At 37.0% G+C, this 24,722-nt stretch overlaps 1 protein-coding gene across 1 annotated transcript in view; it reads right to left on the reverse strand.

Moving 5' to 3' along the window:
- The window catches only part of LOC150075076 (acidic leucine-rich nuclear phosphoprotein 32 family member A-like), a 141,477-nt gene that overhangs the window by 96,177 nt on the left and 20,578 nt on the right, over window positions 1–24,722 (reverse strand). The window contains exon 2 of the mRNA XM_090388271.1: window positions 8,853–8,996. Coding sequence (XP_090244397.1) covers window positions 8,853–8,996 — 144 coding nt within the window. The remainder of the gene's footprint in view (window positions 1–8,852; window positions 8,997–24,722) is intronic.

Here is a 24,722-nt window from a genome sequence, read left to right on the forward strand (position 1 = left end):
ATTCTCCACTGCACTGAGTGTAGTACCAAATAGTTGGTATGTTACTCTGAAGTTAATGCTACCCATATGCAGTACTTTGCACTTATCAATGTTAAACATCAATTCCCACCTCCCAGCCCACTCCGCAATCTTCGTATCATCTGCAAACTTACATTAACCCTGATATACCTTCGTCGATATCATTGATACAAAAGGCAACAATGGGCCCGACACTGAATCTGGTGGACTCCACATTAGTCCATGAAGAGCAGTGTCCATTGATTACCACGCTGTCTTCTCCCGCTCAAACATCCCTTTATCCATAGGAGCAACTTGCCCAAGTTTGCCTAACCTGGTTTGTGACCTGACAGACTAGCTTATATCTACCATAGTCGTCTGTGTCACTTGATAATTTATATGAATCCCATGCATTTTTCTTCTCAACCACAAGTCTCATTAGTTCATCTGACATCAATTTAGGCTCCCGCTAAACCTTAAACAGTATTTCTTAGGTGAGACAAAAAGCCCAACAGTTTCCAAGATTACTTCCTACAATGCTTCCCATTTAGAATTTGCCGATAGTAACATCAGTTGGTCCCATTGTATAAAATTCAAAAACTGTCTGCGACCACTGTAATCACATTTACGAAAACAAAAACAAAAGGGAAGCCTTTACCCCGATGGTAGTTATTTCTTTGAATGATCCAACGTCAACACATTGTGATCATTGCCACCTAGTGGTTCCTTTATCTTCAGATTCTTGATGCATGAAGAATTACTGCTGATAATCACATCAAGAGTATTACTCCCTCTGGTTGCTTCTCAAACATGCTGCTATAGAAAACAATCATCCAATAAATCCACCACAAGTCTTGTTAGTGTGTGAGTGACCAACCCACAAGTTCCAGTCAATATCTGGGAAATTAAAAGACAATCTAATTTACTGCCCTAATCTATTTCTTCGTCCAGTTCATTGACTCATCGGAATCGTTAGGTCTATAACACACTCCTACTCAATTTTGCTTTGACAATGCATGCGTCACACCAGACTGACTCAGCACTGCACTGTCCATCTATGTCAACTAAATGTACTTGCTTAGATTTTATGTATTTCTTAACTAGCATCACCACTCCTCCCCTTCTATCCTTTCTGTACACATTGTACTCCTGAAATTCCAATTCTGCATGTGTGGCACCACGTGTCTGATAACCCAACAATATCTATAATATCTGCCTTTGATGTCTTGATTAGCAACTCAAATTTGTCAAATTTATTTACTAACCTCCTAGCATTGGTGTATATGCAAGTATACATGCACCTTTTCTTACTCTTAGTTACCCTAACACAGCCCAAGTATCTACTTGTTCTGTGATGATGACTCCCATCAGTCCCTGAAATATCCCTCAGCACTTTGCTTTCCAGGCTGCTGCTCATTCTAATAGAAGCAGTGCAAGAATCACTGTGTAATGCAATTCAAGCAGTGCAAGAACCTCTGTCTGCGGCTACTGTTAATCAATTAGTCTGTGAATCCCCCAAAGCTAGCAGTTTTCCGACCCATCTAACACTGCCTCGATAGCATCTATAAATATTCTTGCACCCTTTCTATTTAAGTGTATCCCATCCCTGAAGAAGCAGTCTCTCCTGTTAACACAAGCACAGGCAACTCTGAAAAAAATTCTACCCTATGAGAGAGAGAATTATTCACTCCCATTTTCTTTCTCTTTTTGTCAAAAATTATTTCAAATTCACCTGCTTCAGAACATAAAATTCAAAACATATCTCGCTTCCTGTGCAGTTGCATTCATTTTAAATAAGATCATGTTTCGTGCTGTGAATAGTGTTTCATATTCTGGCTGTTACGCGAAAGCAATAGCAAATCTTCAAAAACAACTTGCATCAGACCATAAATTTTTGTTTGACTAGGAAAGGAAAGCAGATAACGTTGACCTAAAAACTGTAATTCAACAACTTCGTAGAAATATGGCAAATATTACTTCTCATACTAGGCTTAATACAAATAGGTTATTGTTATTATTTGGTTTTTAGGAGCATTAGCAACTAAGGCCATATTGTTCCGGGATATGCGGTGGTCATTCCCTGACCTTTCTGCATCCTCCATATTTGGTGGTGACAGGCTCAAACCCCGGTCTAATAAAGAAGCACGTGCTACACACTGCTGCTCCTTCCCACCTGGCTACAGAGGCACCCAATACAAATGGGTGAAAAGGTTTTATTGTGGCACTTGACAGATACATGTTTATTACTCTGCAAAAATCGGAAAAATAAGTGACTATATTTAGTAAGCTAGGAAAAAACTTCATATTTTTAATCATGAATTAAAGGGTAAAGCAGGAACATTATTTATGAGACACCTCTCAGGCGCTGCATCACACGTGTTGAGCTATTTATTTACAAAGAATCAGAAGTATATACGGTTGTTAACATATAGACCACAAACATATAACTTTTATATCAAAAGGCAGGCAATTCCTTCCCTCCCTGGATGAATCACTTTACTGATTTTTATGATCTCTGACTTCATTATCAGACAAATATTTAAAAAATCAATAAGGATCAAATGAATCAAAGAAAAGGATGATTCACTGCGACAAGATCTCAAGAAGTCCAACAACTCACTCCATTCTTTAAATGGTATCCATCAAATAATACAGTTTTATACATCACGATACATATTTTAATAAATAAGCATCATGGTACAAACCACTTATCAAGTGCTTGTTCACATGTGCAATGAGAAAGAACAGAAGATACAAATTTGCCTTTCTCAAACTGTTGACATCATGGAGTGTCTGATCCAGTGGTAGCATTCTCATACAGTGGTACCTTGGTTTGCGAGCATAATTCGTTCCGGAAACATGCTCGTAATCCAAAGCACTTGTATATCAAAGCAAATTTCCCCATAAGAAATAATGGAAACCCAGATGATTTGTTCCAAAACTCAAAAATATTCATATACTGTAAAAATGATTAATACAAAATACATACCTTTTTATATTTTTAAAAGCAATCGAATTTATTAATTATTGGATAGGATGACTTTAACTGTCACTAACGGAATCACTACTATCTGTTGACTTTTTCTTTTTGTGCGACTTTAACAAGGAACCTCTCCAATGACACTTGCTTTTGCCTCCTTTTGAGGATTTCAGGGAAATATGACATTGCATTGTCATTAAACAGATTCATCGCTCGCACTGCCACAGCCTTACTTGGGTGGTGCTTTTCTACAAAATTTTGCAGTTTCCCACATTTTACACACCTCCCTAATCTCATTTGAAGAGAGGGATGTCTCCATTTTTTTCTCCTCCTCAGACAAGATCTCCTCCATAACCTCTTGCTGTTGCTCGCAATGCAGATTCATCAGTTCGCTGAGGGTAAACTCCTGGCCATGTTCCTCCACCAGCTCTTGAATGTCGTCCTTATTCACCTCCAGTCCCATAGTCGTACCCAAGGACACAATTTCATTGACAACTGGCAGCTCCTGTTCATGAGCAAACCCCTCAACGCAATCAGACCATGGTTTTCTCCAAGCAGAATTGAGGGATCTCTTGGTGACCCCATCCCAGGCTTTATCGATGATTTTGAGGCAGTTTACGACGTGGAAATGATTTTTCCAAAACTCTCGGAGGGTAAGGTTAGTTCCTTCGGTCACCTCGAAGCATCAAGAAATAGTGCCTTGATGTAAAGCTTTTTAAAGTTCGAAATGACCTACTGATCCATGGGCTGGAGTAATGTTGGGAGGAAGGAACTAGACCTTAATGAACTTGAATTCTTCCAGTAAGTCATTCTCAAGGTCTGCAGGATGAGCAGGAGCATTATCCATAACCAGCAAGACTTTGAGTGGTAGCTTTTTTTTCTAAAAGGTATTTCTTCACTGTAGGACCGAAGACCTTGTTGATCCACTCAACAAACAAGATACGAGTGACCCAAGCCTTGCTGTTGGACCTCCACATAACATTTAACTGGCTCTTCTGCACCTTGCATTTCTTGAAGGCTCGTGGATTCTCAGAATGATACATGAGCAGGGGCTTGACTTTGAAATCACCACTTGCATTAGCACACAGCAAGAGGGTGAGACGGTCTTTCATGGGCTTGTGACCGAGCATTGCATTCTCTTCTGCTGTAATGTAGGTCCTCTTTGGCAACCTTTTCCAAAAAAGCCCCGTCTCATCGCAATTAAAAACTTGCTGCAGCAGGTAACACTCGGAAACCATGAGCTTCTGGAACTCGGCAACGAACGCCTCAGCTGCCTTAGCGTCCGAACTCGCAGCCTCTCCGTGCCTCACAACACTATGGATGCCACTTCTCCTCTTAAAGTTATCAAACCATCCCCTGCTCGCCTTGAAGCCTTCTTCGTTTTCTGTAGACTTACCTGGCTGTTTACTTAAGAGGTCGGCGTACAAGGCCTTTCCCTTCTCACAGATCAAGTTCTCGGTCACAGTATCACCTGCTAGTTGCTTCTCGTTTATCCACACCAAAAGCAACTTTTCTACATGTTCCAGAATACGTGGCCGTTGCTTTGATATTCTCGTGACCCCTTTTGCTACATCTAGTCCCCTTAGTTCTTCTTTCTTCTTTAATATTGTGCAAATTGTTGACGTAGACTTCTTATAAAATCTTGCGATGGCGGCCACTTTCATACTTGTTCGTACTTCTCGATGATTTCCTTCTTAACTTCTACTGTAATCATCTTCTTCCTACCGCCTTCCTTTTCAACCCTTTTCTTCATTGGGGCCATTTTCGGAGTGCACAGTTAATAAAGAACAGTCACTACATTTGAACACAAAATGAAAAAAGGCTTGACGCATATACATGTAGTCACAACGCTAGCACAAATGTTGACTACAGTGTTAAATGTACACGAATGAGGTATCCCGACTGAGACCGAGCATGTGAGACGATTAACCACAATCCCGAGCAGCACGTGATCACGTGACGCTCGGCAGGCAATTTTTAGAGAATAAAGCACAATTACAAAATGAGGAGGCACAAAGCTGCGTGCATGTAGCAACTGAATAAACAACACTGTAAAGGAGGAGATACAGTAACACCTCACATTTTACTAAAGCACATTTCTAGGGGTTACTACCATAAAACAATTTCCAGTTGCGTTTCTGCTAGTGGAATCTGTTATAAACTGGTAGTAAACTCAATCTAATTGCATTTGCGATTATACCGATAGCTGGAACTGTGTTGGTTTTTATGTTATTATGGTGACATGTGTTTCCCCTTCACTGATATAAAACACAAATTCATTTTAAGAATCTTCTCTTCATTCCTATCGTGTTGCGTTCTGTTGGGGCGATTCTACGTTCAACTGCCATTTCTTGTAAACACAAAGGCGAATCGTGCATAAGCGAATTCGGTTCATGTTATATAAGATATCGTTCCCCTATTTACAAAGGGTACTAGGAAAGTTTTGCAATACAGCTTTGTTTATTTAATTTTTTCAAAGTAATTTCCTCTACATTCAATACACCTCTCCATCCTCCGAAACCAATTTTTAAACCAGTTCTGCCAAGTTTCACTAGGGAGTAAAGCACACTCGTTGTCCCAAGCCCGTAGAAGGTCCTCATCACTGGAAAACCGCCTCCCTTTTAGCTTCATTTTCACATGCGGGAACAGTGCAAAGTCGCAGGGAGCAAGGTCTCGACTGTAGGGAGGGTGCTCGAGAAGTTTCAGTCCTGTCGTGGTCAAATATTTGGTGCAGGCTTTGGCGCGGTGAGCTGGAGCATTATCGTGATTGAGGTACCAGGTGTCCATTCTTGACTTTGGCCGCAGGTTCTTCATAGATCCAATGACTTTAGGCAGGCATTGTTCAGTATACCACTTAGCTGTGACTGTCTTCTGCGTGTCCAAAACGACACAGTTTTGTGTCGAAAACTGTGTCGTTTTGAAAACAAACTAAGAAGGAAAACAAACTAAGAAGGCTAGACACTGTTGTTAATACGGTTTTAATGGTGAAAGGGTTACCAAGGCCATATTGCATCTGTTCATTACATACTAGCAGGAACTGATGTAGGGAGCTAATTAAAAGTTATTATATTGGCAAATTCGTTTTAAATAACTGTAGAATTATGTGACGTTCGCATTCTTTCTAAACTATATTATTTTTAATGCCAACAAAGATTTTAAGGCTGCAGTCCCATGACCATGGTAATGAGGGCAGCCTATAAGGATGTGTTTTACAGTTAAAAAGGCATGGCACTGTACACACTATGGAGGATATTCCCCTGTAAGCAGAAATGTAAGATGGGTTTAGCCAATCCATAATAATAGTAATGGAGGCAATGTGATGCAAGAAAGCAAGCATATGAGCTTATGTGGCATCAGCCAAAAAAAAAAAAAAAAAAAAAAAAACACGCATCCATTCCCTCTGAAAGTTTGTCCAGTTCCACCTTGAATTTATTTAAGCTATCAACTTCCACAACTACACATGGAAGTTTGATCCAGCAATTGATCACCCGCTGGCTAAAGGCAAATTTCCGCACATCTATTCTACATTGTCTTTCCTCAATACGAATCTGTGCTCCCTCAGGTAAGTAATCTAACCAAGAGGAAGAATCCCATTAGCATTGAGCTTGCTCAATCCATTCAAGGCCTTATACACCTCAATCAGATCACCACGCGAATTCATGTATATCATTGCCATGTCTCCAGCCGCTGCAATTTGCAGAACTTTGTTCCTCTCATCAATCTTGTTGCCCTTCTCTGTACTCGTTCTAGCAACTCTACATCCTTCCTAAATTTAGGCCTCTGGACCTTAAGGTGTGGCCTGACCATTGCCTTATACAAATGGATAATCACATTTTCCCTACTAGCAAACTTCTTGTATATCACTGACAATACCCCATGAACTGCTCTGGAAGCCTGTCTTCATTGCTCAGAAAACTTCATATCTGACTGCAGAATTACTCCCAAGTCTTTTTCATATTCTACCACCTAAGTGTAGTACCACACAGTTGGGGTTACTTCTACCCATGTGCAGTACTTTGCATTTGTCAATGTTACACTTCAGTTGTCACTTGTCAGCCCATCTGCCCAACTTTTCTATTTCCTGTTGCAGTAGCATACTGCCATTAACAACCCTGCCAATATTTGTATCATATGCAAACTTCGACATTAAGCCTGATATAGCTTCATCAATATCATTGATAAATATACAAAAATCTCTCTCTCTGCACCCACTCAACCACCCTTTTATCCGTTGTAGCAACTTACCCTTAATACCATCCTGCTCCAAATTTGTACATTAGTCTTCCATTTTTGGAAAATAATAAGAGAAGTTTACCTCAATGTAGTATGTAGAACACTTCCGTATGATACTCTCCAGAAATTAAAACGAAAAACTTACATTAGAGTAACAAATAATTTAAAAATGATTAAAAATCAATTTAACATAAAACTCAATTAAAAATAAGAAAATTAATTAAAAGAATTTAACGAAAAAAATTGTAACACGATTTTCTTTCCTGAAGTTGATGCCACTTTCTGACCATATGTTGCGATCACAGGAATGAAAATTACCAAATAGGGGTGAGTATGAACCTTAAATAGGGATTATTTGTCTTCGCACATGCATGTAAAAGCCCACGAATCGGAGACGAGATATGGCCAACGAACATTAACAGAATTTTCGTGTAATTTAATTTCTACGGTTTTTGCAATTAATAGGTGTGAAAGGCTAATCTAATTCTGATGTTGCTGAATGAGAAGCACGAACTGAGGCCGCATATTTTATTACGTTTGACACGTAATAAAAAAAAGCCTTTGGCCCCGTTAAATAAAGTGTTTTTCGTTAACAGCGTGAAAGGCTAATTCTGATGCTGCTGAATGAGAAGCATGAACTGAGGGTGCATGTTGATTAACACGAATATTCAAAGGAAAACACGTCGAACCCTAGTAAGACGAGTCACGATCACCGCAAGAAATGTTGTATACCAGGTCATTAATTTGTGTTGCGAACGAGGAAAAGACTGAGTGATTGTTCAGTATAGTGTGTAATTTCCGTATTGGCCTGGCCACAATTTTAAATTTGGTATCTTTAAAGAATCTGTTAAGCTGTTTGTGCCACTGTTCAACATATGAGACAGAAATAAAGTGTTTTTTGATATTACTATTGTTGGTTGGTGTAGTATTTTGTATCCTATCCTTAGCTTGTACCCTAATTCGGTTTATTGTAGCAAGGGGATAACCCCTGTTTAAGAATCTGCTGGTTAATATTTGTATTTCTGAGCCTAAAGCAGATTCCGTCGTTGAATATTTGTAGGTATTTAAAAATTTCTAAATTCAGGGTATGAGCAGTAACACGAATTCTTTTTGAAACTTTGTAGTACGTTTGGCACTTTTCACCCCTTTTTGTTTTTCCTCTCTTGTAATACATTTATAGCTTTTACATTAGTAGAGGCACACAATGCAAGCTTATTATTTTAGAAAGCATGCATAAAAAACTGTTCCCATCTAACCCATCCATTCACTCAACATGCTTATCTAGTTCTGCCTGGAACATATATAAGTTTTCAACCTCCACTACAACAGATGTAAGTTTATTCCAACTATCAACCACCCGCTGACTAAAGGCAAAACTGGATAGACTGGTTTTGGTTGTGCTATGTGAGAAATTAACAATTTTTCAGATTCCTACTATACTGCTGTACCACAAAAGTGAACTTTTCACAAATTTATATGAATATCAATATCATTTGTTAATCAAGGCATTTATTACTGCCTAAGTTCACACAAGTTGATATTTTAAGCTGTAGATATCAAAGTGTATTGAAAACGGTAATTACATTCATTCAAAATAGATAAAAAAAAAAAAAAAAAAAAAGTACAGAAACATGAACCTTACTTTTTTCAAATCCGGAAGTTTTGGAAATCCTTTTAGACTTGTCAAGCCAACGTTTATAAGACTCAGGGACTCCAAATTAACAAATTCATCAGTGAGACCAACTATTGCTGTACTTCTACAGTTATCCAAATTTAACTCTGTTATCTACATTAGTTAAGAAATAATTATTTATCACTGATGAAGTAGAAATATAAAATATTTTGTAAAAGAAAGCAAAGATCATAATAATATTTGTGTGGTAATATTAAATAGATTAAATTTCACAACTGTGCAAATATCTAGAGATTAATAGTCATTTAAACACAATATCCATTACTGAATTCAGTGAAATCTAACATATATGTACATACTCAAAATAAAATAAATAGGCATTTGAAGTAAATTTCTATTCGAAATTTAAATGAGTCATTTATGAATATTTCATTATTGCCCATACTGCTGTAGTGACATGAAAGCTGTAACATAAACAGAACAAGCCAAAATAATAAATAAAAATTACCTACTCCATTTGTCCATTCCTTCTAATAATTGGTCCAATCCTTTTTTTAAATTTATACTAGTTGTCCCGCTTCCATAACACTAGGTATGTTTATTCCAATGAATTCCTCAATTACTCTAGCTGAATGAAAGTTTCTACACACACCTTTTTTTTTTTTTTTTTTCCAATTTAAATTTATACCTCCTTACTGTGCCATCACAGAAAGAGTAAATGTTGCAATCAGCATCTAATTTACTTAACCCCTTTAAAAAAAAAAAATATATATATATACACACAAAGGGTACTAGGAAAGTTTTGCAATATGACGCAACAATGAATCATAGGAAGCTGCTTGTTGCTGCATGATGAGACATGTTCATACGTGCATAGTAGCCGCCGTGCCAAGTCGATGGGCTCAGTTATTCATTAGTAGTGATGGAGTGTAAAGTGCTTGCGATGGCATCGTGGTCACGAAATGAGATAAGGACAGTTTTGTGGTATAATTTCGTGCGTGGTTTAACCATAGACCAGTGCTTAGAAGAAATGACTCTTGCACTAGATGATGATTGTCCACATTGTACAACGATATTCAGGTGGTATAGAGAATTCCAAAGGGGAAATTTCACTCTGGAGGATTCTGAGAGGCCGGGAAGGCCACGAACATCAGTTACGGAGGAAAACGTTACTGCTGTGAGGAAAATGCTTGGCGAAAACAGGCGAGTGACCTACCAACAGATAGAGGATACTTTGGGCCTAAATGCACCAGCAATTCGTTCGATTCTGCAAGATCATTTGCACGTGAAGAAACTTTGTTCTCTCTGGGTGCCGCATCAACTGACTGAAGAGCAGATGACACGACGTGTGACTTGGTGGTACTATTACGATCTGCCGACCAAGGCTCAAAACAAAGTTTGGGTCTTTGATGATGACGACACACCCGTAATTGTCAGAAAATCCCGATCTGTAAAGAAGAAAATGATAGCTGTATTTTTCAAATCGAGTGGAATTGTGGAACGTGTTGTTTTGGACACGCAGAAGACAGTCACAGCTAAGTGGTATACTGAACAATGCCTGCCTAAAGTCATTGGATCTATGAAGAACCTGCGGCCAAAGTCAATAATGGACACCTGGTACCTCCATCACGATAATGCTCCAGCTCACCGCGCCAAAGCCTGCAACGAATATTTGACCACGACAGGACTGAAACTTCTCGAGCACCCTCCCTACAGTCCAGACCTTGCTCCCTGTGACTTTGCACTGTTCCCGCATGTGAAAATGAAGCTAAAAGGGAGGCGGTTTTCCAATGATGAGGACCTTCTGTGGGCTTGGGACAACGAGTGTGCTTTACTCCCTAGTGAAACTTGGCAGAACTGGTTTAAAGATTGGTTTCGGAGGATGGAGAGGTGTATTGAATGTAGAGGAAATTACTTTGAAAAAATTAAATAAGCAAAGCTGTATTGCAAAACTTTCCTAGTACCCTTTGTATATATACATATATATATATATATACTTTAATTAGGTTACCATCTAGATGTCTAGATTCCATAGATTGAAATTCAGAGAACTCCAGTCATTCTTTAGAATATCCTTTTGTTGTTATTTGGTTTTTAGGAGCATTAGCAACTAAGGCCATATTGCTCCGGGGATATGCGGTGGTCACTGGCTCGAACCCCGGTCTAATCAAGAAGTGTGTACTACACACTGCTGCACCTGCCAACGGAGGCACCATATCCTTTTGTGCTCCCTTTCCAACTAATCTATGTCTTTCCTAAAAGGAGATTTTCCAAATTTCTGTATGCAGTTAGATCTCGAATGCCATTTTTCAGCCCATTTGCTCAGTTTATCTAAATCTTAAAGTAACATATCGTAATTACTGTCAGTTATCTAATGTACCTCAACAAATAGATGAGAAGAAGCAATACAATTCTCCATTTAGGAAAATTTATATATACAGTGAAAATTCTCCTAACGGACACCTCTCGTTAATGGACATCTCTCTACAACGGACATTTTCAAATTCCCCAACTCACCTCCATTGGTTTTAACGTGTTTGCAGCTTCTGTCTAGCGGACATTCTCCGTAACGGACGCGGACAGGCAATCTGCACTGTTTCCTTTAGATTAGCACTTAATTTAATCTCCCCATAACGGGGAGATCAAATTCAGCGGGCGAGCTTACGGCCCTTTACTAGGAACTTTTCTTCCACGTATTTCCTCAATCATGTGTTTATTTTCTATTTCCGATTCTCTGAATTTTATCAAGGTTTACGTCGAGGTTCTAAACCCTTTTTCATGAATTTTAAGGCACGTGTAAAACTTCTGATGAATTCGGTGTGTGCAGTAGGGGGGGGGGGGATATGGTTGGCCTTTCGTCTTTTCAGTTTCGGTTTTGTTCAGTGTCGTGTGAAGTGCAATGTCTTCTCATAAACATTTAACTTTAAAAGATAAAGTCGAACTTATTAATGCGTATGATCGGCAAAAAAAGTGTTCGCAATCTCGCTGTAAAATTCAAAATCGGGAAGATGCAGGTAAGCAACATCCTAAAGGGAAAAAAATGAACTGCTCAAACAATTTTGGCAACACGGAAATGATCAGGTTCAAAAATCATTCCCGAAAACTGTTGGACTTCAAATTGACAATGTTACTCATGAGTGGTTTTGCCGCGAACGTGCTAAAAAAATTTCCATTATGGGCCTATTATTAGGGCTTTGGAGGTTACGAAATCTATGGGAGTAAATGAGTTTAAAGCTTCTGTGGGATGGTTAGACAAGTTCACCTAGCGGACACCTCTCTAACGGACACATTTTCGTTCCCCATGGCTGTCCGTTAAAGGGAACTTTCACTGTATATATAATAAAAAAAAAAAAAATTTAAAAAGAAAAACCAGTTATTACAGTTCACACACATCACTATCCACCTACCAGTGCCTAAACTGGTTGCCAGACATGCTGAATCTGAGGTAGAGTATTTAAAATTATTTTTAGATGAGGCTGTTATTATACTATTGATAACAACTTACACCACCATCTACATTACAAAAATAAGGTTGAAATATGAATGAGATAGAGATGCAAAGCATCGCTATCTCATTCATATTGAAACCCGTTAAGAAATGCAACTCGTGGATGAAAAAATTTTACTTAAGTATTTCTATGTCGCTACCATTCTGGACTTGTGGCAGAGCTGGGGACATCGACAATTCTACTCGACACCAATGAGTTTAATGATTTTATAAGTAAATTGAAGTAATATTTTGTTATTTACAGTATTAATAATGGTGTTAGAATATTGATGGCTATTTTTTGTCAGACTTCAGACTTGAAAAAGTCATTGGGGGGGGGGGGGGGGGGGGAGCCGACACAAGAACAACGATGAATTATGGAAAACTTACCCAAACTGCTTTGTGTCGTTACCGCAGTTTCTCGGCAAACAGACGATGCTTGTTATGTGTGTGTTGACTTTCTTTACCTTCGCCCCATGCTGTATTCAGTTTGTTTGTACATCTTATTAATCCACAATGTGTTTCTAATCCTCTTAATATTTTTTCAGATTTAATTAGATTTAAGAATTTTATAAAAATTTAAGCAGTACTGTAGTCATAAAATTAACAGAAGGTATACTCTGAAAATGTTACAAAAAGCAGAGAGTATACTGTGCATATGAGGCTTATTAATCGAATTCACTTCGGTCTCATAGAAGTCACATAAAACTAAGTACTGCCAAGGAATTAAATTCTAATATTTTTTTTAAATTTTCAGTAAAAATTTTAATAATATTTGTTTCTTCAAGTCTTTCAAAAACCACAAGGTATACACTATTCACTAAAAAAATTCAGAGGGTATACGACTTCCACTATAGCCCTGGATTTAAGTAATTGTCAAGGTGACCATTATGGCACCAAGTACTGCATGGAAGTATTTTACGGTAAATCCAAAGAACAAAACTATTTGCATATGTAATTTATTTGATACCACCATATCGAGGGGTGATTGTCTTTTACTAGACGATTGTCTTTTAAACAGCCAAAACGTTTACAACCACAAATATGATGAAACATCTCAAAACGTTCCATCCAGAAGAAATGTCAAAAGAAATAGAAACATCAGATAAGTTGAAAATGACATATGCTGAATGTTCAGGAAGTAGCAGCACCATTGAACCTCCTGCTAAAGTACAAACTACTATAGAAGCAGTATTAACAAAGCAGCAGCTTTGGGATATTAATGACCACAAGGCCAAAGAGATCCATTATTTAATTGAAGAAATGATAGCTGTTGCCCTTCAACCATATTCTGTAACACATGAAATTGGATTCCAAAGGCTATTAAAAAAATTTGTCCAAATTACAATATTCTAAATAGGAAAAATTTCACTGATAAAATCATTCCAGATATATTTCAGAAGATAAAAACAAAACTTCCCTTGACAGTCACCAACATTTCTTTAACCACTGATATTTGGACAGCTACTACAAATAATTCTCCATTTCTGAGTATTACAGGCCCATGGCTTTCAAATGAGTTTGAACACAGGGCTGTCCCAAGAATTCTTCCATTTTCAAGCTCTCATACAGGGATATGGATCAGTGAAGAGTTGAACAATGTGCTAGAAGAAAATAAGATCTCAAAAAGCAAAGTCTTCCACATACTGCGAGATTCAGGGGCAAATATGGTAGCTGGTGTCACTGGTAATGATTTACAATCACAATCATGTTTCATACGTGCATTATTACAACTTTCAATAAATGACTCCACGTTTGCCTAGCATGCTGTAAGGATTGTTGTTACTATTAATACGAATATTGTAAAATACTTCAGTCGTTCTGCTTCAACAGTTAACAAATTAATGGAAATATGGGAGCAGCTAAATTTAAAGAAGCATAAATTAATTCAAAATGTATCCACTTGTTGAAATTCAACGTATTACATGCGGGAAAGAAACACAGCACAGCGAAACACTCTCGCAACATTTGCTGTGGATAACAATATTTCAACATTAAGTTCATATCAGTGGGGTATTGTAGAAAAAATTGTCCAACTCATAGGTCCATTTGAAAAATCACTAATGAAGCTAGTAAAAGACAATCTACCACTTCAATGATAATCCCTACAATTTTGTCTATTTTTTTCCAAAGCTGACCAAAATGATAATTTCAGTGGAATTCTTACCACAGTTGAGAAGCTTAAATCAACTGTGAAAAGATTTTCTGCTTACATGGAAAATAAATCTTTATGTTTATCTACTTTTATAGATCCTAGATTTAAGATGAAATTTCAAAGTAGTAATATGAAAAGCAAAATAAAGGAATGGGTTTTAGAATCTCTGGAGCCAGATCAAATGGAAGTAATTCTCTTGGTGATACTTATGATTCATGCTTAATATGCTTCAACCAGCTCTACTGAAGATCAAGATACCCAAGGCTTTACTATGACTTTTACAATTTTTTTAATAAATTAGCTTCTGAAAACAGATAGTGTTCAAAATGAAGGGACAGAAGAAATGTCACCCAGAGTAAGTTCAAAAGAGAAGCAATCCTCAAAAAAAGAACAAGCATTATTCAGCGTTGCATTCAAGAATTGAATCAGTAATTAAATTTGCCATTACTGCCTAGAAATAATAGAACATTTCTGTGGTGGAAAAACATGTAAGGCAAATTACCTCTACTGAGTAAACCGGCTTTGAAATATTTAAGTGCACCAGCTTCATCAATTGAAAGTGAAAGAATATTTAGTACTGGTGATAATTTGTATGGACCTGCAAAATAGGCTATGTCCTGAAAATGAGGAAACACTATGTTTTTGCATTACAATTTAAGAGTATTCAATTTTGATTACCCTGCATAAAACTACTTTAAATTTGTTTAAAATACTTGTTAAGTTACATTTTTTTTTATTGTATTCTCTGTATAAATAAAAATAAATTGTCTATAACAGCAGCCAAACTCAGAAAATATTTACTTAATACATTTCAGTTTATCAAAGCTATCTGATGAACCTTTTGGTAAAGTGTGTTTAGGGTCTAATGGCACCAGGGGTTTCCCCCATCTCTGCTGGTAGTGATTAACTGGCTTAAATTTAGCAGGAAATGGTCGATTAATAAAAACAATTAACAATCAATCGGCCAAGGAGCCAATTATGTACTGATTAATCGGTGCATCCTTACTTGCAGCCATTTCTTATTTAAGTGAAATTCAGATCTAGAAGTTAATCAAATTGAATAAAGTGATAAATCAACAGATGCAGAAACACTTTACTACATAAAAAAAAAAAAAAAAAAAAATTTTTTTTAGTTCCGATTTGATTTTTAGCAATAGAGGGCTTAGAGGGCATTTTTAGCAATAGGGGCTTAGATAACACAGGTATCCTGTGTGTTATCAGACACTCAGCCTAAAACACTGATGGATCCAATATCTCTCTATTACAGAAGATTTAGGAGAAGTCCGGTTGGCCTGCCTCCGTAAAATCCACTCATGCGCACCTTCTCGATGGTAAGCTCTGTTACGTCACTCAGGTGGCAACGAACGTGTAGAGTGGTTCTCTTCAAGACGCCTGGTCAGCGTGAAGAGGAAAAGACCAAACCCTCCAGCATATGAGAGCACGACAATACAAATGGCCCTCAGTCCCCAGAAGCTTTCACTCTCCCTCTTACGGCAGCAAGAGGATCAGAGTGGAAGCAGAGGGTGCTAAGAATCTCTGGGTACGACCAGGCTGCCATGCACGGAAACTGAACTTGGCCTGTTATAACGTACGATCACTCATCGGTGAAGACAGGATATTAGAGCTGGAAAAGGAATTATAAAATGTGAATTGGAATATCATCGGTTTGGCTGAAACAAGAAGAAGAAATGAATCACTTATAAGTTTATCAAGTGGAAATCTGCTGTCCAATGGAAACAGTGAAAGGAGTGAAGGTGGAGTTTGGTTTCTGGTCCATAAAAATTTTAAAAACAACATTTTGGAATTCAAAAGTACATCACCAAGGGTGTTGAGACTAATACTCAAGATTTCTAAGAGGTACAGGCTAAAGATTATAATGATTTATGCAGCAACATCGAGCCATGATGATGAAGAGGTTGAAGAAATCTACACCGAAATTGAGAGTCATCTAGATGAACAGAAAACCACTAAACTATTATTATGGGGGACTTCAATGCTAAGGTTGGAAAAAGGCAGAACAGCGCAGAAAGAGAAACTATAGGAAATTTTGGAATTGGTGAAAGAAATAAAAGAGGTGAAAGACTTGTGGAATTTGCAGAATCTCAAGGACTGTCAGTAATGAACACTTTTTTCAAGAAAAGGGTGAACAGAAAGTGGACTTGGAAGAGTTCAAATGGATTAACAACTAATGAAATCAACTTCATCCTCACTAACAGAAGATATATTGTGAATGATGTTACCGTCCTGAATAAGGTAAACGTTGGAAGTGATCACAGAATGGTAAGATGTACACTTGATATAGATGTAGGAAAGGAAAGGAAAAAACTGACTCAAGTAAATAATACAAAGGTCTTTGAGATAACAGAAGAGGAGAAAAAGCAGTATGTACTGGAACTTAAGAACAAGTTTGAGCTTCTGCAGACTGCTCAGGACCAAGATATCGACAAGGAATATTACAAATTTCTGAAAGTGATAAAGCCCAAGAAACCTATAGGGAAAAAGAAATCCAAAGAAGAAAAAATTAGTCAAGAAACACTTGTCGTGATGAACCGAAGACAAATGAAGAGCAAGAAGGACACTGACAGGGAAAAAATTGAGTATACTGAGTTATGCAAAGCCATTAGAAAGAGACTCAGAGAGGACATAAGAAGATTTAACACAAGAAAAGTAAAACAAGCATTAAGGGAAAACAAAGGATTTAAATCAGCAGCCATGAGCAGTAATACAGAAAGACAAATGATACTGAAACTGAAGAATAGCGATGGTGCACTTATAAACAGCAGAGAAGGCATAATAGCAGAAGACTACTATAGAGAATTATACAAGGAGCGAGGGAATGATACCAGCAGTGGGCAAGGTAGATTGCAAAGTAGCAACACATACAACATACCCGATATTCTTCCTGATGAGGTAGAACATGCATTGAAGAAAATGAAGAATCGGAAAGCCCCGGGGGAAGATGAAGTTACTGTAGAGTTGTTAAAATTGGGAGGAAGAGACATAAAACAAAAACTGGCAAGGCTCTTCACAAAGTGCATTAGAAAAGGTGTGATGCCTAAGCAGTGGAATAATGCAATCATAGTTTTGCTGCATAAGAAAGGAGATAAATCAGAAATTTGGAAATTATAGACCAATTAGCTTGTTATCCCACATCTACAAGTTGTTCACAATTGCCATGATGAACATGCATTGAAGAAAATGAAGAAAAGCAAATGAATATAAAACACCATTATGCCTGGCATTTGTGGATTATGAAAAGGCATTTGACTCCATACAGCATAAGGCAATGTTTCAGGCACTGGAAAGACAAGGCATAGATACCCCATATATTATGATTTTGAAGAAAATATATGAGAGTGCTACCTCCTTTATTAGACTAGACAAAGACAGTAGCAAATTTAAAAGCGAGAAAGGAGTTCAACAAGGAGACAATATCTCCGAAGCTGTTTACTGGTGCCCTTGAGAAAGCTTTCAGAAGATTAGACTGGTCACAGAAAGAAGACAATGTGAACGGAGAGCATCTAAACCATTTACGATTTGCAGATAACATTGTGGTCATAAGCCACGATCCCAAAGAATTAGAGGAAAATCTTAATCAGTTATGCACAGTTAGTAAGGATTTTGGACTAAAGATGAATATGGCTAAAACAAAAGTAATGATGAACAAGTATGCTACGGAAAGGGAAATAATGATTGAAGGAGCAGTAATTGAAAAGGTGGAGTCATATACTGATCTGGGACAAGTTATTAGCTGTAATAATGATAAATGGCTGGAAGTCAAGAGAAGAAGAAATTTTGGATGGATAGCATTCAGGAAATATAGTCACATACTGAAGAGCAATATCCCAGTTTGTCTGAAACGTAAAATAATGAATCAATGTATACTCCCCACCATGACTTATGGCAAGTGAAACTTGGGCACTCACCAAAAGAATGGAAGAGAAGCTGAGAACTACACAGCGAAGAATGGAACGAATTATATTGGGAATCAGACTGTTAGATAAGAAGAGAAACACATGGATTAGGCAGCAAAATCAAGTAAAGGACATTATTATCAAAACTAAAGAACTGTTTGTTTGTTATTTGGTTTTTAGGAGCATTAGCAACTAAGGCCATATTGCTCCGGGATATGCGGTGGTCATTCCCTGACCTTTCCGCATCCTCCGTATTTGGTGGTGACAGGCTCGAACCCTGGTCTAATCAAGAAGTGTGTGCTATGCACTGCTGCTCCTTCCCACCTGGCTACGGAGGCGCCTACTAAAGAACTAAAATGGTCTTGGGCAGGACACATAGCTCAAAGACGTGATGGCAGATGGACTAAGAAAATAACAGAATGATACCCAAGAGGAGCTAGAAGAAAACCTGGAAGAAAGGCGGAGATGGATAGATGAAATTCATGAGTTTTTGGGTAGTAAATGGATGACCAGTGCACAAAACAGAAGGAACTGGAAAGTTGCTGGAGAGGCCTTCATCCTGCAGTGGATTGAAAATGGCTGATGATGATGATGAATTTCGGTTTAGTTTTAATGTTGGGAAATCATGTCCAAATAAGAACAAATTAATATTGCAGCATATATTTTACTCTTTATAAAATATATAGCATATATTTTAGAAAGAATTAATATTCCACACACAAACCACTTCAGCATTTCCTGCTAGCAGAAACTCACTGCACTGTGCCACATGCATTCATAAAATATATAGTTGAAAAGATTAAACATTTAACTTTCTCATTAATTAAAATATTAAAGCACACAATATGTCACAAACATATAACAATGTGTGGAAGACTTATTTATACAAGGAATACAAAATTAAACAAGGCAAAATTAAAAGTATAACCTTGCACAATAAAAATAGTAGGCATCAATAATAAAATCAATAAATTCAGGCTGCTAAGTTTTGACTCTTTCCTCGCTTAAAGAAGCAAATTGGCATATTACATGGTGTCATAATCAATGTATGTAAAGACTTATGTGCCCATATACAATGAGAAACTGTTGCCCATCCCAAAAACATAAGATCACAGTAAGACTTCATTTATTATGTTGCTCCTGAGAACTGGCATCTTGATATGGTAACAGTCATAATCAAAGCATTTTCAATAGCCAGGAACAACTGCAATTTTTAACAATCTTGTAATACATCTGTTATAAATTTATTTTTGAACTGCATAGTATCTTTCAGCAAAATAGCTGCTAATGAGCACACCAAATGAGAACATTAATCTTCAGATATGAGAAAGTAAACCTTAAAATATTTTGAAAGGATTGAGTTTTCGTAATCTGGCTCTTCACACATTCATTAACAAATAAATAAGCTAAATCATCTTGTTATCACAGAGCAGCAGTTCCCAAACTACTAAGATTAACGGACCCCTTCAAAAACCAAAACAAGCTTGCGGACCCCCCTCTCCCCAAAAAGAAAACCCAGTAATGAACACTGGGTTTTCTGAAAAGAAAATTCAAAGTTTAATGTGTGAAACAACTGAACTTTATTCTTATTTTTATACGGATACATAATAATAACTTTATCATCAATTTGCTACACATAGAACGAATAATTTGAAATATGTATACAATTATATACACTAATCTTATCGATAATAAGTAATGTTCTATGACGAAGTTCTGTTGTGATTCTATCAACATATTTTTTAAGAAAATAAACACATTTTACTTGATACCTTCTGAACGTTTTGCGGACCCCCCCCCCCCAAATAATCACATTATCAGAATTCGATCAGTTCTGCATTTTCCTATACTTTGTTATAAACCCTAAGTCCTATAATAAATAATGATTTTATATCTAATAAAATAAAAAAAAATAAAAATCCTCATTCATTTAAATTTCTAATGATGTTTTTTTTTTTTTTTTTTTTTTTTTTACTTCTTAATGTTTTTAAATACTGTAATTGTTATACATTTTTGTCAATTAAATTACTTTTCTTAATTTTTCAACTTTTTCCATCCATTATTTTTTGAGGCTAATTTTCAGCAGAATAGCTTAAATTCAGCCAAGCTATGTTTATCCATAATGGTCCTCTAATGCAATCATGAGTAGCAGATAAATCTTTACTAGGAAACTTCAATGATAAAATGCACAGAGTGGCAGGTTCCAACACTAACTATCAGGTTTCTCCGATTTTAATCCTTGCCTGACTTTTTGGTGTGGGAATATTTGAAGGATAGGTCTACTGTGTAAACATTTGCACCATTACATTACAGACCTGAAATATCATGCCTTCTAAGATTACATGATATGCTCGGTTCCACTAAATAAAAATCATCCTTTACTTTCAACACCCTTGTCACCAGAGGATATCACAATAAACAGTTATAGCTCTGCAAACAAGCTATAACCTTTTTAATTTTATTTTCCTTATATACCTCCTCTGAATCCTTTGAAATGCAGAAACTAAATATGAACACAATATGCTATTAGTGGCAGTTTAGTTGGCATGATACACTACAATCAGCCACTCATTTGGAGAAGTCTGTGTTCAACCTTCAATAGCTGGAGGAGTCCATAATCATCTTCGATCAATGCTGTAGTTAGTCTATCTCAGAAAGATGAAGCATGGTTTTATCAGAAACATATCTACCAACTCTTGATTTTCAAAAAGCAGTGTTTATGCATTTGCAGGAAAGAACAATACAGGCAAAAAAAAAGTAAGTCAGTCACAGTTTCTGCTATGGGCATATTAAATATAGTAAATTCAATTAATTAACTAGATGTACCCAGTGTAACATCACTATCTTTCTGATTATGGCATAAATAGTTTAATCTAGATCCTTCAAATCAACAAATGCTAGACGCCGATTAACATGGTGTAAGGATCAAGAATCCTGGACTGTAGAGCAGTGGAAAACAGTCCTATGGACAGACAAGTCAAGGTTTGCACTCCACCCGTCTAATGACCGTTCCTGGGTGTGGTAAATGCCAAGGGAACAGTTCCTTCTTGATTGTATCTTCCCAACAACAAAGTTTGGCAGAGGTAGTGTCATGGTATGGGGCTGCTTTTCATGGTTTGACTTGGGCCCATTAGTCGTTATAGACAAAACCAGGAATGCTTTGCAATACCAGGACAATTACACATTTCCAACATTATAGCAATACTTCAGGGAAGGCCCATGCCTGTATCAGAAAGACAATGCACCATGCCATACTGCTCGGGTTGTAACAGAGTGGTTTAAGGACATAGGTGTGGAAGAGTTGGATTGGCCAACCCAGAGAGGTGATCTAAACTCTATCGAGCATCTTTGGGATGTACGTATTGTTGGGTACGTGCACATCAAGATCGCCCAAAGAACAAGGCTGAACTGGTGGCTGCGTTAAAAGCAGAGTGGAGGAACATATCACCTGACATTTATAAAACGCTGGTTGAGAGTATGCCGTGAAGATTAAATGCCGTCATAAAAGCAAAAGGTTTCAGTGCAAAATATTAAACAACACAATAAAAGTTATTTTTTTTGTCTAAGGGCAGATGTCCAGATAGAAATGGTAGGGCAGCGTATATACATATGGTCCTACTGTCTTCATCAGGTCCATCTCTTACAAAAAAACAATTCCTAGTGTATGGATTTTTGTGAAATTTTATACTGTATTTCTGCCTTTTAAAAATACAGATCAAGCCAACAATTATTTCTTTTCTCCACACAATCTGTATATATAAGAAATAAATTCAGATTAAAGGTAGTTTTAATGTAGTATTGTTAGCTTTAAACAGTCCATGTAAGCTTCGTATATACTGTTATGCAAGACTCGTGATCAGTGTTACTTGTGAAGAGAAATGTCTTTATGGAGAGAAAAGAAACATTTCTTATAGTTTAATTAAACTGAATGGCTAAGTTAAAAGAACGTAAAACTATAAGTTCGTTAAGTGTTGCTGAAATTATAATCTTAGTAATTAATTGATAGAAATAATTATATTTACTTTTCACTCCTATTAGTCACAGAAGCAGAAAAAATTCATTTAAGGGGAAAAAAAAAAAAAAAAGGTGCCTGAAATGTTATGCACTGTTAACTATTAACTAATTTTTTTTAACCATATCTATAAAGTTGATGCAGTAAACATTACTGCATCAATTTGTTTCTCACAGTTCTTTCATAATTGTGAGCGAAAAGGAAGGTGGCCTTTACTAATTTATGAGCATTAGCAGAGGCATACGATGCAAGAAAGCAAGCTTATGCAGCATCAGCCAAAAAAAAATAAAACCTCCCATTTGACACCTCCATTCGTTCCAAATGCCTGTCCAGCTCAGCCTTAAATTTATTTAGGCTATCAACTTCCACAACAAAAGATGGAAGTCTATTCCACCAATCAACTACCCACTGGCTAAAGGCAAATTTCCACACATCTAATCTACAACTGTCTTTCCTCAATTTGAATCTATGCCCTCTCAGGTTCTTAATGTGAGCAAGAGGAACACTATCAGCATTGAGCTTGTTCAATGCTGATAGTGTTCCTCTTCTGAACATGTTCAAGGCCTTATACACATCAATCAGATCACCACGCATGTGTCTGGTCTCCAGGCAGTGCACTTTGCAGAACTTAAGCCTATCTTGGTAAGAGCACCCCATTGTTCCCCTCACCAATCTTGTTATCCTTCTTTGTACTCATTCTGGCAACTCAACATCTTTCCTAAAATGAGGCCCCCAAATATGCACACAGTACTCTAGGTAGGTGTGGCCTGACCATTGCCTTCTATGACGGGATAATCACCTCCCTGTCCCTACTCACAAAATTCCTGTATATCATTGACAAGACTATGACCTGCCCTGGCACCCATCTGCACTGCTCAGCAAACTTCATATTTGACAGCACAATTACCCCCAGGTATTTTTCACTTTCCACTTCCCTGAGTATAGTACCACACAGTTGGTATGTTTCTCTTACCATATGCAGTACTTTGCATTTGTCAATGTTAAACTTCAGTTGCCACTTCTCAGCCCATTTGCACAACTTATCTAGATCCAGTTGGAGTAGCATACTGTCTTTAACAACCCTGCCAACCTTTGTATCATCTGCAAACTTGGACATTAAACCTGATATACCTTCATCAATATATCATTGATAAAGGCTGAGCTAGATTACATATTTAAGGCTGAGCTGGACAGACAATTTGGAACGAATGGAGGGGCGCAATGGGAGGGGTTTTTTTTTTTTTTTTGGCTGATGCTGCACAAGCTTGCTTTCTTGCATTGTATGCCTCTACTAACGCTAAAATCAATATCACTGATTATTAACATTTATTTACTAATTTATTAATAAACTAAGTTCTTTCACCCATTATTGCTTTCTAAATTGAAAGGGTATCATTTCTGGGCTGTAACGTATACATTGCATTGGAAACAAAAACCTGACAAATAACTTTTTTAATGGCTAAGTGAGCAATTACAGCCAACTATTCTTAGATGTTTACCACATATGAAGCAAACAGCTCCCTACTATATCAACTTGTTTTGACATTCAGCACATATATTTAACAAAATTAAGAAAAAATTATAAATTTATTTTGTTAAATTCTAATTTTAAATAAATTTTACTAATACTTAAAATGTTATTTTATTTATGTAAAAGACTTAGAAATACAGCGTTTTTGCAAAAACAGTGAAATTCTATGGTAATCTCATCACCATGCCAATTCTGGTACACCAATCAGATGGGTAAAATCTAGTAAAAAAAGATGGAATCTCCATTTTAAATCCAGAGATTGCTGTTATGCAATAGTTATTCTGTTTATTTTTAGTCAGCATAACTGCAAATTGGCCCACAAATTGAACTACTAGCTTGCATATGCTAAAATTATAAACACCCACACACCTCTCTTGAGTTAACAGGTTTTGGAATATGTGAAATGACTGCCACAGATTACACTGACATTCCAAGCAAAATAACATCTCCAAAACTGAATCACTTTACTTATGACAGCAGGATGTTTACTGCTTTCATTTTCGCACAAAGTGAAGAGTCTGTACTTCGATTATCATAAAAATTACATGTAAACATTTTTACTAGGTTGGCTGTGGTTCTTGGGTAATGTGTGCAGATACAAATATACATAGTGAGTCTAAGCCCATATGGTTCCATAACCATATCTATTGCTGTTCACATTAGTGCAATAAAGACTGCAGACTATGGAAAATCTGCTTGGCTGAACATTTCTGGGAGCAAAACTACCAAATTTTTCTCCAGGCAATGCTGTTATTTTTGATCGTTTGCATAAGTATCAAA

Source organism: Mastigoproctus giganteus, chromosome 14, assembly GCF_048544385.1.
Source record: "Mastigoproctus giganteus isolate SK-2022 chromosome 14, ASM4854438v1, whole genome shotgun sequence".
Taxonomy (NCBI): Eukaryota; Metazoa; Arthropoda; class Arachnida; order Uropygi; family Thelyphonidae; genus Mastigoproctus; species Mastigoproctus giganteus.